The 12,785-nt window shown below is 48.8% G+C and overlaps 3 protein-coding genes and 1 non-coding gene across 4 annotated transcripts; 3 read left to right on the forward strand and 1 right to left on the reverse strand.

The window, feature by feature from the left end:
* Positions 1-250: 250 nt before the first annotated feature.
* BKA55DRAFT_329112 (uncharacterized protein) lies at positions 251-4,332 on the forward strand. The gene is made up of 2 exons (XM_046185709.1): positions 251-3,270; positions 3,316-4,332. The coding sequence occupies exons 1-2, from the start codon at positions 572-574 to the stop codon at positions 4,073-4,075; spliced, it is 3,459 nt and encodes a 1,152-aa protein (XP_046051315.1). The 5' UTR covers positions 251-571; the 3' UTR covers positions 4,076-4,332.
* A 551-nt stretch (positions 4,333-4,883) lies between these two features.
* Positions 4,884-4,965, forward strand: BKA55DRAFT_t142. The gene has a single exon. It is a non-coding gene; the product is annotated as a tRNA-Ser (tRNA).
* A 778-nt stretch (positions 4,966-5,743) lies between these two features.
* BKA55DRAFT_508606 (ligand-effect modulator 3 family) lies at positions 5,744-7,340 on the forward strand (the record flags this gene model as incomplete). Its single annotated transcript, XM_046187450.1, has 6 exons — positions 5,744-5,843; positions 5,927-5,963; positions 6,033-6,129; positions 6,192-6,969; positions 7,020-7,182; positions 7,232-7,340. 6 exons carry the CDS (start codon positions 5,744-5,746, stop codon positions 7,338-7,340), a joined length of 1,284 nt encoding a protein of 427 aa, XP_046051316.1.
* Positions 7,341-8,293: 953 nt separating this feature from the next.
* BKA55DRAFT_507591 (FACT complex subunit-domain-containing protein) lies at positions 8,294-11,605 on the reverse strand (the record flags this gene model as incomplete). Its single annotated transcript, XM_046187349.1, has 5 exons — positions 8,294-9,399; positions 9,451-11,059; positions 11,110-11,231; positions 11,284-11,368; positions 11,429-11,605. 5 exons carry the CDS (start codon positions 11,603-11,605, stop codon positions 8,294-8,296), a joined length of 3,099 nt encoding a protein of 1,032 aa, XP_046051317.1.
* Positions 11,606-12,785: the final 1,180 nt, after the last annotated feature.

The raw sequence follows: 12,785 nt of genomic DNA on the forward strand, positions 1-12,785 counted from the left end.
CTCCTCCCAATCTCCATCCATAATCCCATCTCCCCCAGCTCTTACATCCCCAGTCCTGGGCCGTCTTTGTGTATCCGCCAGCTGCAGCTGCGACCTCGCACGCACTCGCACGACTCACTCTCCTTTCAGTCTCAGCCCGCACAAGATCGAGTACTCGCCTAGCAAATAGCGCCGACGTTTGTAGGAGGACACTTCAGCCTTTTTTCAAACCTTGCTTCATCCTGTCGTCGAAACCGTTACCATTCCCCGGGAAGGCCGAGTCAGCACACCACAGTCTCGCTACAGCTTTCGCCTCCCTTGGCTGTGCTGTCGATCACCGATCCACAACCATCAAGTCCCTCCACGACGAGCACCAGCGAAGCCGGAGTACGATCCCGAATCTTGACGTCGAGCCGAGTATTCAAGATCAAGGCGCCGGGGCGAGCCTCCTCACCTCTCTCGGCTCTAACTTCAATTCACCTTACTAGCACGACTTCCTTCGTCTGCGCCTTGCACTGAACCGTTCCAACGCAACCGACGATGCCGCGTCGCCGCGCTCGACCCTCTAATTCTTTCTTCTAGCCTGCCTACCATGCGAATCGCCATTCGTGAGCAGCTTGCAGCCCTCGTTCTTCTTGCCGTTCTCGTCTCCCTCGCAATTGTCTCTATTCCAACATGGATCTATGTCAATCGCTTTGTAGTCGACATCGAGCGCGAGGGTCTACAGCTCACGGCTTCCCTCAAGGCATCCCGGATCTCTGCAGAGCTCGGTCTCATTGAGACCATTGCCATGACAATTTCTTCTCGAATTCTCGTTCAAGCAGCACTCACAAATTTCTATAACACTGGCGATCAGAACTGGGAAGATGCCCGCGAAGATCTTGAGAGCGCACTTGCTGTCAGCACTAGTTCTGGTCTGTTACAAGTAAGGCTATATTCGAGGAATGAAACGGGCGCTTCTGATGGCGGTTTGCTCAATGTGACCTCCCCTTCAGCACCAGAGATCATTCTGCCCTATGGCAGTTCAACTGGCTCCGAGATTCGACTTGGCGACTCTGATGAGGGTTATCCACCGACTCTCTTTCCTAATCTTACATATATCAATCTCGAACGCCCAAGTTCTCAGCGCAATAACACAACAGCCTTTGCAGCCGAGGCATTCCCAGATGTTCGGATTGCCCGCGATGGTGGCTTATTACTGGGCCCTTTGGTTCTCAACGAGAGTGCTTCCCTCCTTTCCGTAACAATCCCTGTTCGAGACAACAACGATACCTTCATCCTTGGCTACATGACAGTGGTTACGCTTGCCGAGTCACTCACCACGGTTCAGGAATCTCGTGAAGGATTGGGGAAAACGGGTACAGTCTTGTTGATTGGCCCTACCGATCGATCAAATCGTTTCAACAAGACTCAGCCCGCCAGTAATGCGACATACACTCCCAACCGTGACGAATTTGGTAATGTGATGGTCAAGTTTGTCCTTCCTCCTAAGAATCCGGAAGGACAGAAGGATCGTCATGATGTTCATCAGTTTGTCAGCGAGACCGGCAATAGGGCATTTCCTGTCAAGTATTACCCAGCAGCATTGGATTCGTTCACAAAACATTACTATACTGTTAATAACGCCAGCGCTCTCCTCAACACACACAACGAACAAAACGTCCGTGTTGCAGTTGGATTCGCTCGGACGCAAACTCCTCTGGCCAACTGGACTGTCATTGTTGAGAAAGCCAGATCAGAAGCCTACAAGCCGATCAACACTTTGCGAAACATCCTGCTTGGAACTGTGTTCGGTACTGTCGGCTTGATAGCCTTGCTAGTCGTTCCATGTGCTCACCTCAGTGTGTTGCCGATTCGAAAACTCAAAGCGGCCACAGAAAAGTCAATCAATCCCCCAGGATACGAAGACTCATTCATCGATTCGGATTCCGAGTTCGGAGAGGAGATTCCCAGTTCTGGAGGAATATCACGACGATCGAAAAAGCGAGGACCAATAGCCAAATTTATTCGAAAGATGCAGGGTAAATCGAATGGGCCGAGTTCAAATCGAGATGTTGCTCGCCGGATGTTCAAAATCCCTGCAAAAGTCGATGATCGGAAGCACTTCGTTACAGATGAGCTGACTGAACTGACGCGAACCTTTAACGATATGAGTGACGAATTAGTAAAACAATATCTGTCCCTTGAGGTCAAGGTGGCAGAGCGAACAAGGGAGCTGGAGGAGAGCAAGAAGGCTGCTGAGGCGGCTAATGAGAGCAAGACGCTTTTCATTGCCAACATTTCTCACGAACTGAAGACGCCCCTGAATGGTATTCTTGGCATGTGTGCCGTATGCATGGAAGAGAACGATATCGTTAGGATTAAGCAATCCTTGAAGACACTCTACAAATCGGGCGACTTGCTGCTTCATCTCTTGGAGGACTTGTTGAGTTTCTCCAAGAACCAGATTGGCCAGCAGCTTAACCTTGAACTGAGGGAATTCCGTCTGGCCGATATCCGATCACAGATTTTGACCATTTTCGACAAGCAGGTTCGAGAAGGAAAGATCAACTTCTCGGTAGAGTTCATCAGCTCCGACAACATCGACATCAGCGCAAGTCCAGATAGAACGAATGGTGAGACAAGATTACCAGCACTTGGCCCCTATGGAACTGGAAGATTAAAAGACATGTGTCTATGGGGCGACCAACACCGAATACTTCAGGTCATTATCAACTTGGTGAGCAACAGTTTGAAGTTCACGCCTCACAATGGTAGCGTCTCAGTCCGCATTAAGTGTCTCGGAGAAGCAGATGCCATTGCCGAGAATGAAAGCCGTACGTCATCAATATCGAAGAACTCACGGAATAACTCACGGACTGGGCGTCCTCGACAACGTGGAAGCGCCAGCTCAGCAAACTCGGGGGGCTCAGGAAACCGAAACTCGATTCCGAAGTTCAAGGGCACAGGAACTGCCCTGTCCATCAACCCCATGGACCCCAAGGCGACTCCTCATGTCCTGGTCCGGGAGCGATCCCCAACGCCTCCTCCACCAGGCGCCAAGTCGTATGTGTTCGAGTTTGAGGTACAGGATACTGGCCCAGGTATACCTGAACACATGCAGCAAAAGGTTTTCGAGCCTTTTGTTCAAGGAGATCTGGGTCTGAGCAAGAAATTTGGTGGCACTGGATTGGGATTGAGTATCTGCCACCAGCTAGCAGGTCTCATGGGTGGTTCTATCAGCCTGCGCAGCACTCTGGGCGTCGGCACAACTTTCAATATGCAGATACCGCTAAAATACGTGAAGGACCGGTGAGTGTTCATCAGCGAAATTCTTACGACGTCACTAATAGTTAGATCCAGAACTTCCAGTACTGCATCGAGCAGTGTGAAATCCCGCCCAGCGAGCGTAGATGCTAGCGACATAGAGCCACAGCGCGTTGCCCCTGGCACCCCGAAGCCTGCAGCTGAAACCAAGTCAGCCGGTGCTCTCAACCCACAACCTCGGTTGGTCGGTTTAAGTCAACCATACTTTGCTGCCGACCCTCCATCTATCAAGAGTGCAGAACAAAAGATGGCTGAAATTGATCGTGCCATTGCCAGTAAGGGTGGCCAAGGCAGGTTACGCGTTCTGGTTGCCGACGATAACTCAACCAACATCGAAGTTGTCAGCCGCATGCTGAAACTTGAGGACGTTTACGACGTGACTATTGCGAAGGATGGCCAGGAGGCCTACGATTTGGTGAAAGCAACAATGGAGAAGAACCAGGCATTCGATGTGATTTTCATGGACGTCCAAATGCCCAACCTTGATGGGCTGCAAAGTACTCGACTTATCCGTGAGATGGGCTACACATCCCCCATCGTTGCTTTGACAGCCTTTTCAGAAGAGAGCAATGTAAAAGAATGCATCGACTCGGGTATGGATGAGTTCCTCGCCAAACCTATCCGACGACCAGCCCTCAAACAAGTGCTGAAGAAGTTTGCAACAATCCCAGAGGAGCCGGAAGATGAGAAGCGTTCCTCTTCGCTAAAACCGAAAGCTAGAACGAATGGTAATGCCATTCAGCCACATAAGGAGGGTGAGAACGGCGCACCACGAGAGAAGCATGGATGAGCACTTCATCCCTGTTTGCAGTGCACATACAGAGTGACTGGTCACGAAGACAGGCCTATTTATGCTAATGGGATAGAGATCCCTATACACCACCTCAACCGACATACATCCCTTACCTATTTGTTTCGAGTTGCAAAAGTCTAGCGGGAGGAATTGTCTTTTTTGGAGTTTGAGTATTTTTCTTATCGAATCTTCCAGGGGGACGCGGATGAGGAAAACACCGCCCCAGTGTCTTTAGGCTTGTCCAGGTTATTTATCATGCGGGTTGACGAGCATCGCGATCTCTCTACCCTCTTTTTTGACTGCATTTCTTGTTTTGGCTATCACATACAGTTGATCGGCGCGCACGTATATAGGCGTACACGTTTTGACCTATTATAGTTATCATTTGCACATGTTTGCGGGTGCTGGAACGAGAACACAAAGGCGGTCCCAGTTACAGCATTGCAAGAGGAGGCATAAGAGGAAGAGAGAGGACAGAAGAAAGAAGAAAGAAGAGGCGTATATACATACTCATGTAATTATATATATACGCATAATACTGTGATGAAGGAAGAACAGAAACTCGTCACTTGACACATTGCAGGGCTTGGTGCGTATTCTCGTTGTGACTCGTTGAAACCAATAGATGGAAGTAGTAGATTTGTAAGAAACGGTCTGACTGTTCTCTTCATTTGTAGCAGAGAGCCATGTAGAGTGAGGCATGTTGTAGGACTAATACACCCACAAGTCAGTGGAAGTGTTGGAGGCTCTAGAGAACTGGAAACGAATCTAGATGCAAAACCACAGCATTCTTTTCACACAAGAAGGCGCAGTGGCAGAGTGGTCTAATGCGATAGACTAGAAATCTATTCTCCTCGGAGGCGTCTGTTCGAATCAGGCCTGCGTCGGTGTATTATTTTTATTTTTTATAAAATTATAAATATTTGTATATACTTGGTGTTGGTGTATAATATGTTTTTCTTTTCGATATCGACCTCAGTCGAAAGACATACAAGTGCCTTGTATAGGTATTATTTAAAGAGATATGGTAATTGCAGCAATACTTTTTATTAACAGGCAGTTTAGCTCAAGGCAAGATATGCATAATTCTTTGGCTGTAAAAATATCCATTCCAAGGCTAATCTACACTTGGCCATCTCTTTCAGGGGACTTTCACCCCGAAAGACTCCCAGCCAACGGGGTCCGAAAGCACCGCCCACTCCGTTGGAGGGCATAAGCCATTGGAAGTATCATTTAGGTAGGTACCTATTTAATCATGGACTCAGAATCAAAGAGACTTCAACTTCCGAGAACGATATAAAAATTAAACAAAAGCTCATAGCTTAGGTCTTTCTTTTTCTCAAGTCATCTAAAGCTAAAGCTGATACAAGCTTTCTATTATCCTGAAATAGGTGAGGTCTTGACATTTTCCTGCAACCCCTAGGATCTAATGGGAATGGGAAGGAGGCGGGCAACAACCTAGGAGCTAGAGGTACGTACCACTTTAACACACACGTAAGGCTTCACGAGCCACAGCGCGACCGCTCCATCCATTCTATCCCCGTCAGCTTCATCCATAAGTCGCATCTTTTTCCCCCCTCCACATATCGACTCCCTTTATCGACAAAAATACCCTCAAATCGCGCAGAAGGAATCGGATTATCTACAAATTCTGACGACGATACAATGGCCGACGAGCAGCCTCGTGGCATCGACCACACTGATTCCATCGATTCGAATGATGGCCCGAAGCAGCCGGACAAGAAGAAGAGCCGTCGCCCTGCGAGTGAGTGTGCCTCACGGATGCGCATCATCTATGCAGAATACGCGCAATACGGGATAGAACTCATATTAATTGATGTCTCGTAGATACTGCCTTTCGACAACAGCGTCTAAAGGCCTGGCAGTATGTCATGACTAACTACCCTTATTCCATCTACTCAATCGCCCCCTCGATACTAATACCATACGACAGGCCTATCCTCACACCAAAGACTGTCCTTCCTCTCTTCTTCGCCATCGGCATTATATTCGCTCCCATCGGTGGTGCTCTTCTATACGCGAGCGCTCAGGTACAACACCCTTGACACGTTGGACTATAGCCGCCAAACCCAATTCTAATGCGCAAACCTAGGTCCAAGAGATCCGACTCGACTACACCGATTGTATTGAGAAGGCTCCCACTCTCGGCAAGGACGGCGGCGGTTTCAGGGGCATGCCAGGCAGTGCTGTCAGCACCGCATTCAAGAGTTCAAACACTTCAGTGAATGCGCAGTGGGCCAAGGAGAGTAACGTCACCGTTAAGCTCGACAATGGTGTCAGCGTCTCGAACCCTCGGTGCCATCTCAAGTTCACCATTCCAGAGGAGATGGGCCCGCCTGTTCTCTTCTACTACCACCTCACCAACTTCTACCAGAACCATCGCCGATATGTCCTCTCCTTCGATACCGACCAGCTCAAGGGCCACAAGCGATCTTACAGCGATATTCATAACTCGGACTGCACTCCTCTGTATGGCGAGGGTAACAAGCCTTACTATCCCTGCGGACTGATCGCCAACTCCATGTTCAACGATACCTTCTCCAGCCCTGTGCTCTCAAACCCTCCCAAGGCCAACACTAATGATACGTGGGTGTACCATATGCAAAACAACACGGGGATCTCATGGGATAGTGATAAGGATCTCTACGGCCAGACCCAGTACAACTACACTGACATCCTTCCCCCTCCCAACTGGCACGATCGCTACCCCGACGGATACACCAAGGAGACGCCTCCTCCCAATCTCAAGGAATGGGAGGCTTTCCAGGTCTGGATGCGGACTGCTGGTCTTCCTACTTTCAGCAAACTGTACCAGCGCAACAACACTCAGGCTATGTGGTCTGGGACCTATGACCTAGTGATTGACTACCGTAAGTTATTGTTTCTTCATGTTGAGCAAGCATATCTAACCTCGATATAGGCTTCCCTACGCTTAAGTACAAGGGCACCAAGTCCGTTATCATTTCTACTCGAACCGTCGTTGGAGGACGCAATCCCTTCCTCGGCATCGCCTACGTTGTTGTCGGTGGTGTTTGTATTGTTCTCGGCACCGTGTTTACAGTTACTCATCTTATCCGCCCCAGGTTTGTCCCTTCCAGCCTGACACTCGTCCTTCTGCTAAATCAATCATAGAAAACTTGGAGATCACACTTATCTCTCATGGAACAACGCCCCTGGTGCAAAGTCTGGTCCTAGCACTGCCGTCGCTTCGGGTCGCGAACTCCGTCCTGGCGAAGCTTAGACAGCTCGCGACGACTCGCGCGCTCTTCTCGCAGCCCCTATAAGCCCATCTCCCGCGTCTTTCAGATCACCGCCCAGTGCTTCAGGTGGTCTCCTGGCCCCTCATTGGTCTGCACCATTCTAACTCGCGTACATCATCGGGGTTATGAATTAATCAACACTCACGGGCTGGTAGATGCCGTTCTGAGAAAGTGCTTTTGATCATATTCACTTTTTTGTTTATCACGTTTCTCGATCATACGTCTTGTTGTGTTTCTGTACGACTACTCATTTTTGCGGTCTCCAACTGTTGCTTTACTTTTGGTTTCGGGATACTTATATCCTCAACATTGGTCTCTTAACGCGTGCTATGTTGGCCTCGTGTGCCCTTCACCGAGCAGGTACCTGTCCTTTTGAAAAAATATAAGGAAACGGGAAGGGGAAAGAGCAAGGATTGTGTTTGCTTCGTACTTATCTTTATATGGGTAAGGAGTTTGGGCGTGTTGCGACTCGGGAATAAGGATAGAATGAATTGAATTACCTATACACACTTCAGAGTCCCATGACGATATGACGCTTAGCAATGGATGCCATGGTACCTCTGAGATGTGGCTGGTTGTCACAGAACAACAATCATATGATGCGAAAAGTATAGTCTAAAATTGCTCAAAATCATGAATTATCTTAACTTATTGTGACTGATACAACTGCCCTTAACCCATCCTGACCACCTCGAAATCGATGAGCGAAGGACTATAAAAATCTCCCCACCCAGACCAGCTATTTCAGATATGATGTTCTCCTACCTGCATGGTCCCTTCAAGGAAGTCGAGGGCCTGCAGCTAAACGTAAATACCAACTAGGAAAATTGTATGTTTTAGTACAAATGGTGAAGCAACCAACCAGCGTCTCCTTGTCCCAAGTTCACGCCGAAAATATCATCTTCTCACCCGAAACTCAGTCATCATGTCACCGTTAGCGCTTGCGCTTCTTCTTGCCGCCGCGGTCTTCATCCTCCATGGCACTCTCCCGATCGCGCTTCTTGGCCTTGCGCTCGAGCTCGTCCCAATCCTCACCCTCTTCGTCACTGTCGAGCTCTGCATCTTCATCGTCATCGCTTGCATTGCTGCCGAAATCGGATCCTTCGTCACTAGATTCAGACTCCTCATCGAATTCGTCCTCGTCCATCTCGAAGGCCGATTCTTGCTCAGACTCACCCTCGCCATCATCATCGTCAGAGTCAGCTTGCAGGAAGGACCAACCACCATCAGCAAAGAACTGGTGGGTGTCTGCAGTGACTGTCTTCATGATAGTGGGCCAGTTGAGGTTAAGAGGACCTTCTGTGTAGGCGATATCGGAGGAGTCGAGCCATTCCTTGACCTGATCGAGGAACTCGACGGGAATAGTGTTGACGTGGTAAGGGGGTCGTGTAAAATCCTTGAAGACAAAGACCATATCAAAGTTCTTCAGGCCGAACTGAACACGTTCCAGGTGGGCAATTTCAACTTCCTCGATGGTGATGACCATAAAAGGAGGCTCGACAACCTGAATGAGGCAGTCCGTGGTAGGTTGAACAAAGACATTGCTTCGGAATGGTACACCGTGGAAACCAAGATCGCGAACAGGCATATCGACCTCAATACCTTCGTTGCGACCAGCCTCGGCAATCTTCTGAGCAAAGCCTTGGAACAGTCGATCCAACTCGGCTCTGCGACGTCGTTCCTCTTGCTCTGCCTCGAACTCATCCTCGTCACCGTAACGGTACTTTCGCTTGCGGTTACCCGTCTCATCAAACTGAATGTCTGTGGCTTCTCGGTAGAACTGAACATCCTTCGTCTTCTTCTTGTTGCCAACAATGATTGGGTCCTTGAGATGAATGTGAATGATAACAATCAACTCATGCTGGCAAGGTTGGAAGAAAAGGTGCTTGACGTTGGAAAATAGCACATCCACTCGGTGTTGTGCGTTGAGGGGTGAGATATATCGAATACCGTTCTGGTGAATCTCGACCTTTCCCGGTACTCGCTTGCCTTCCATAGCTGGACGGATATAGACGTTGTCCAGCACAGCTGGTCGTCGGTCTGATGTTGGTTAGCATCGATTGATCTGAAACATGTTCAGCTTTGACTTACTCCTTATCTCGACGAGTTTGTCCTGCTCGACGACATCCTCCATGTCCTTCTTCTCCTGCTCCTTCTTAACCACATCGCGCTTCATGTTGGAGATCTGAGTCGCTATTTCATTGTATCTCTCACCATCAGACGATCGGAAGGTCAAACTTCGGACAAAGTGCGCCGATGCATCTTCGAAGGGCTGGTCATCCTTTCGACCTACGCCCTGACCAGGGGAAAGGAAATTGATACGCAGGAATGCCCAATCACCCTCGTCACTTTTACTCGCGTTCTTGATAGTGTTGATGTGGAAAGGCACAGGGCGGCCCATGATGGGCAAAACGACTGTGTTGTTCTTGATATCGACAACAACCTCAAGGTTCTTGATCTTGCTGGGAAACTGATTGTCTCTCTTGTAAGACTCGAAACGCTTGAACTTCTTGACCTCACCACCGTTCTGGCCACTTGTGGATTCTGAAAATCTGGCGAGGCCCTCCCTTTGCTTCCTCGCTGCAAGTTCCTTCTGATGCTCACGTCGCTTCTTCTCAAGGTCGTCGTTAGCGACTTGGGTTGTGCGTTCTGAGCGAAGTCTTGTGCTTGTGATATTCTTGGTCGCAACGGCACCAACTCGCGAGTCCTTCTTCTCCTTCTTAGGGGCAGGCTCTGCTTCTTCATCATCCTTGAAGAAGAACGAGTTGGCATCGGCGCTTGTTGGGGCCTCAGCCGTAAACACCACGGGCTCTGCCGAAGTGACTCGAATGGTGTCGGTCAAGACGAGCGCATAGATCTTGCTGTTCTTGTCCTGGGGGGACGGGTTCTCGATGTCTTGGAACCCGGTGTTGATGATAAGAGTCATGCCGTCCTTCAGAACCCGCTGGTTCTTGGCGTTGAGAATCAAGGTAGGGTCCTTGTTCTCCAACCCAATACCCCAACCAACGTTCTTTAGGAAATGCTTCTCCATATCTGGCTTCTTGCTCTTTATAATGCTGATAGCTCTGCCATAAACCTCTTTTGCTGTCATACCATCACGGATCTCCTTGATGATAGTGTTGTGGATGAGAGTAAGAAGCTTATAGTTGCTCTCCTGAGACTTATTGGGGTCGACGAGGTAAGTTCGTGCGATGGTAGAGCAGTATGACTTATATCGAAGACCCATGGCGGCAATGATGATGTTCGCGTGAAGATTGTCGTCGTTGGGTTCACCAGCAAATCGAAGATCATACTTGCCACCACTCTGGATCGACGGTCCCAGAATCCAGTCCAGCTGAGCGGGATCGAGGTCCGAGGGAAGCTTGCCCTTGCTAGGCAACTCGACTGACTTCCAGAATTGGTTGTCGTCGAGTTTCTTGTCAACCTTGTCGGCGAGTGCGGAGTGTTTAACTTTCTTTTCGGCATCGAGGATGTTGGACATTTCGTCGAGGAAGTAAGGGGTCATCAAGGCAACACAGGCCTTGGAGGCGGTTCGCATGGCTCGGAGTTCGCTCTCGTCCTTAACGGCAAAGGCGTAGGTAGAAAGGGCGGCGGAAATATCGACCTGGGTCACATCCTTGCATTGCTCGTTGAACAGCTTCTTCCACTCATCGACGAAGGGTCCTCGGGAGGTGTCTTTGGCGATGGTACCGACCTTATTCTGAAACGCATTGTTAGAACCGAATGGAAATGAATTCTCAACCGACTTACTCCTGCCTCCTTAATCTTATCGGCAAGCTTAATGAAGAGCTTCTCGTTCTCGGCGGCATCCTTGCCTCGCACAAGGACTTCGATCGGAAATCGGCCTCCCTTCAGCTGTTCGAGATGCTTGGCTAAACTCAAGTCAGTATGAGTCATTTTCTACAGGCAGAAATGCGGTCGCACCTTTCTTCGCTGTTGTGAGAATGTACAATGTGTCCAGAGTGAACAACATAAGGGTTGTGGGAAACTCGTATCCAAGAAGCCAAAACTATAATATTGTTAGTACATCCATATCGCATTCGTTTCGAGTCGTCCTGGGATCGCATACGTGAATCGCGTTATTCTTGTGAAATTCGGGGATCTCCTCAACCTTGCCCATCATCACAATGAGGGACTGAGCGCCGTTGAACAGGCCATCCTTGGAGCGCAGGTCATTCTTCCAGGCAGTAACAAAGTGGGAGATGCGCTCCTGGAAGAGCTTGCTGTCAATCTTGATCTCGGCCATCGTCTCTGATGGGATCGCGATCGAGAGTGACGGGGGGAAAGCTGAAGGGATAAAGAGCTGATGACGGGAGGTTGCGACGACGCGAGAAAAAGTGAGGTCGCGTTAATGATCCAAGCTGGAGCTCCCTGTCACGTGATCTTACACAACGCGTTCCTTGGGTGACTGATGATCCAAGTTATTATGGTGAACAAAACACAATGAATTAACCGGGGCAGGTCAGTCCAAAGCCACTAACAGGCAAAGTTTGTCTCAGTCTCTTCTGCCTTGTTTGTTTGTGAGCTCTTTATTCTTTTGGGCCTTTTTCGTGCATATCAAAAGAGTGCAAGTTTCGAGAGACGCAAGTCCGTCAATACGCAGGCAGAGTTGGTGGAGCAACTAAGTCAAGCTACATCTCGAGATGATGGTTCGTGAAGATGAACAATAAACCCTCTTAAAGACGTGGAAATTTGTCGTTCCCTTTCTTGTGTGAAACTAGAATGCACCGCAAGTCTGTGAAGTCATCTCTTTGAATGTAATTTTAAACTTCAGCGCATCCATTGCCTCTTAACGCCTCTTCCCATCTGAGGTTCCGTACATATATAGAGCTTTACATCCAGTAGTGGAGTAATGCCCATGCTATTATTTCAAGACTGTAACAACAAAATACCATAGCTGATCATGTTTATCGTTTAATATCATTAACGACAGGAGAGAAGAAGGTGAAGAGTATGCGAGAATAAATAGAGAGCATGTACAGTTACTTTTGATCCAGCCATCAGCTCAGTACATAATCATCATCAAATAAACCTGTATATAGTATTCGTCACTTGACAACTCAACACACTGAGGGCCGAATACAATTCTAAAACTCTAGAGATTCAATCTATGGTCTGGAATAATTCCGAGCTCAGTACCCGAGGCTTAGAGGAACCGCTTTTCTACCATGAATTTACCATGATTGAGGCCGCGGAATGAATTATCCCAAATATCTACGACTTACAGTCCGATCCTTATATCCAATATGATTGATATAGGAAACTTCTTATTTTCTTTCCGGCGGGTTTTAGACTTGCTACTTTTTACATCCGCATAATCTAGAAACATCAAACGTCAAATGCCGGAATTAACCTCCGTCTGTCGGCGCCGGTTTTCGGGAAGTGGAGTCGGGAGTTGCGATTCAAACCCGACCCCGCGCATGCCC

The sequence above is a fragment of the Fusarium redolens genome (genome assembly GCF_020744475.1).
Source record: "Fusarium redolens strain MPI-CAGE-AT-0023 chromosome Unknown BKA55scaffold_6, whole genome shotgun sequence".
NCBI lineage: Eukaryota > Fungi > Ascomycota > Sordariomycetes > Hypocreales > Nectriaceae > Fusarium > Fusarium redolens.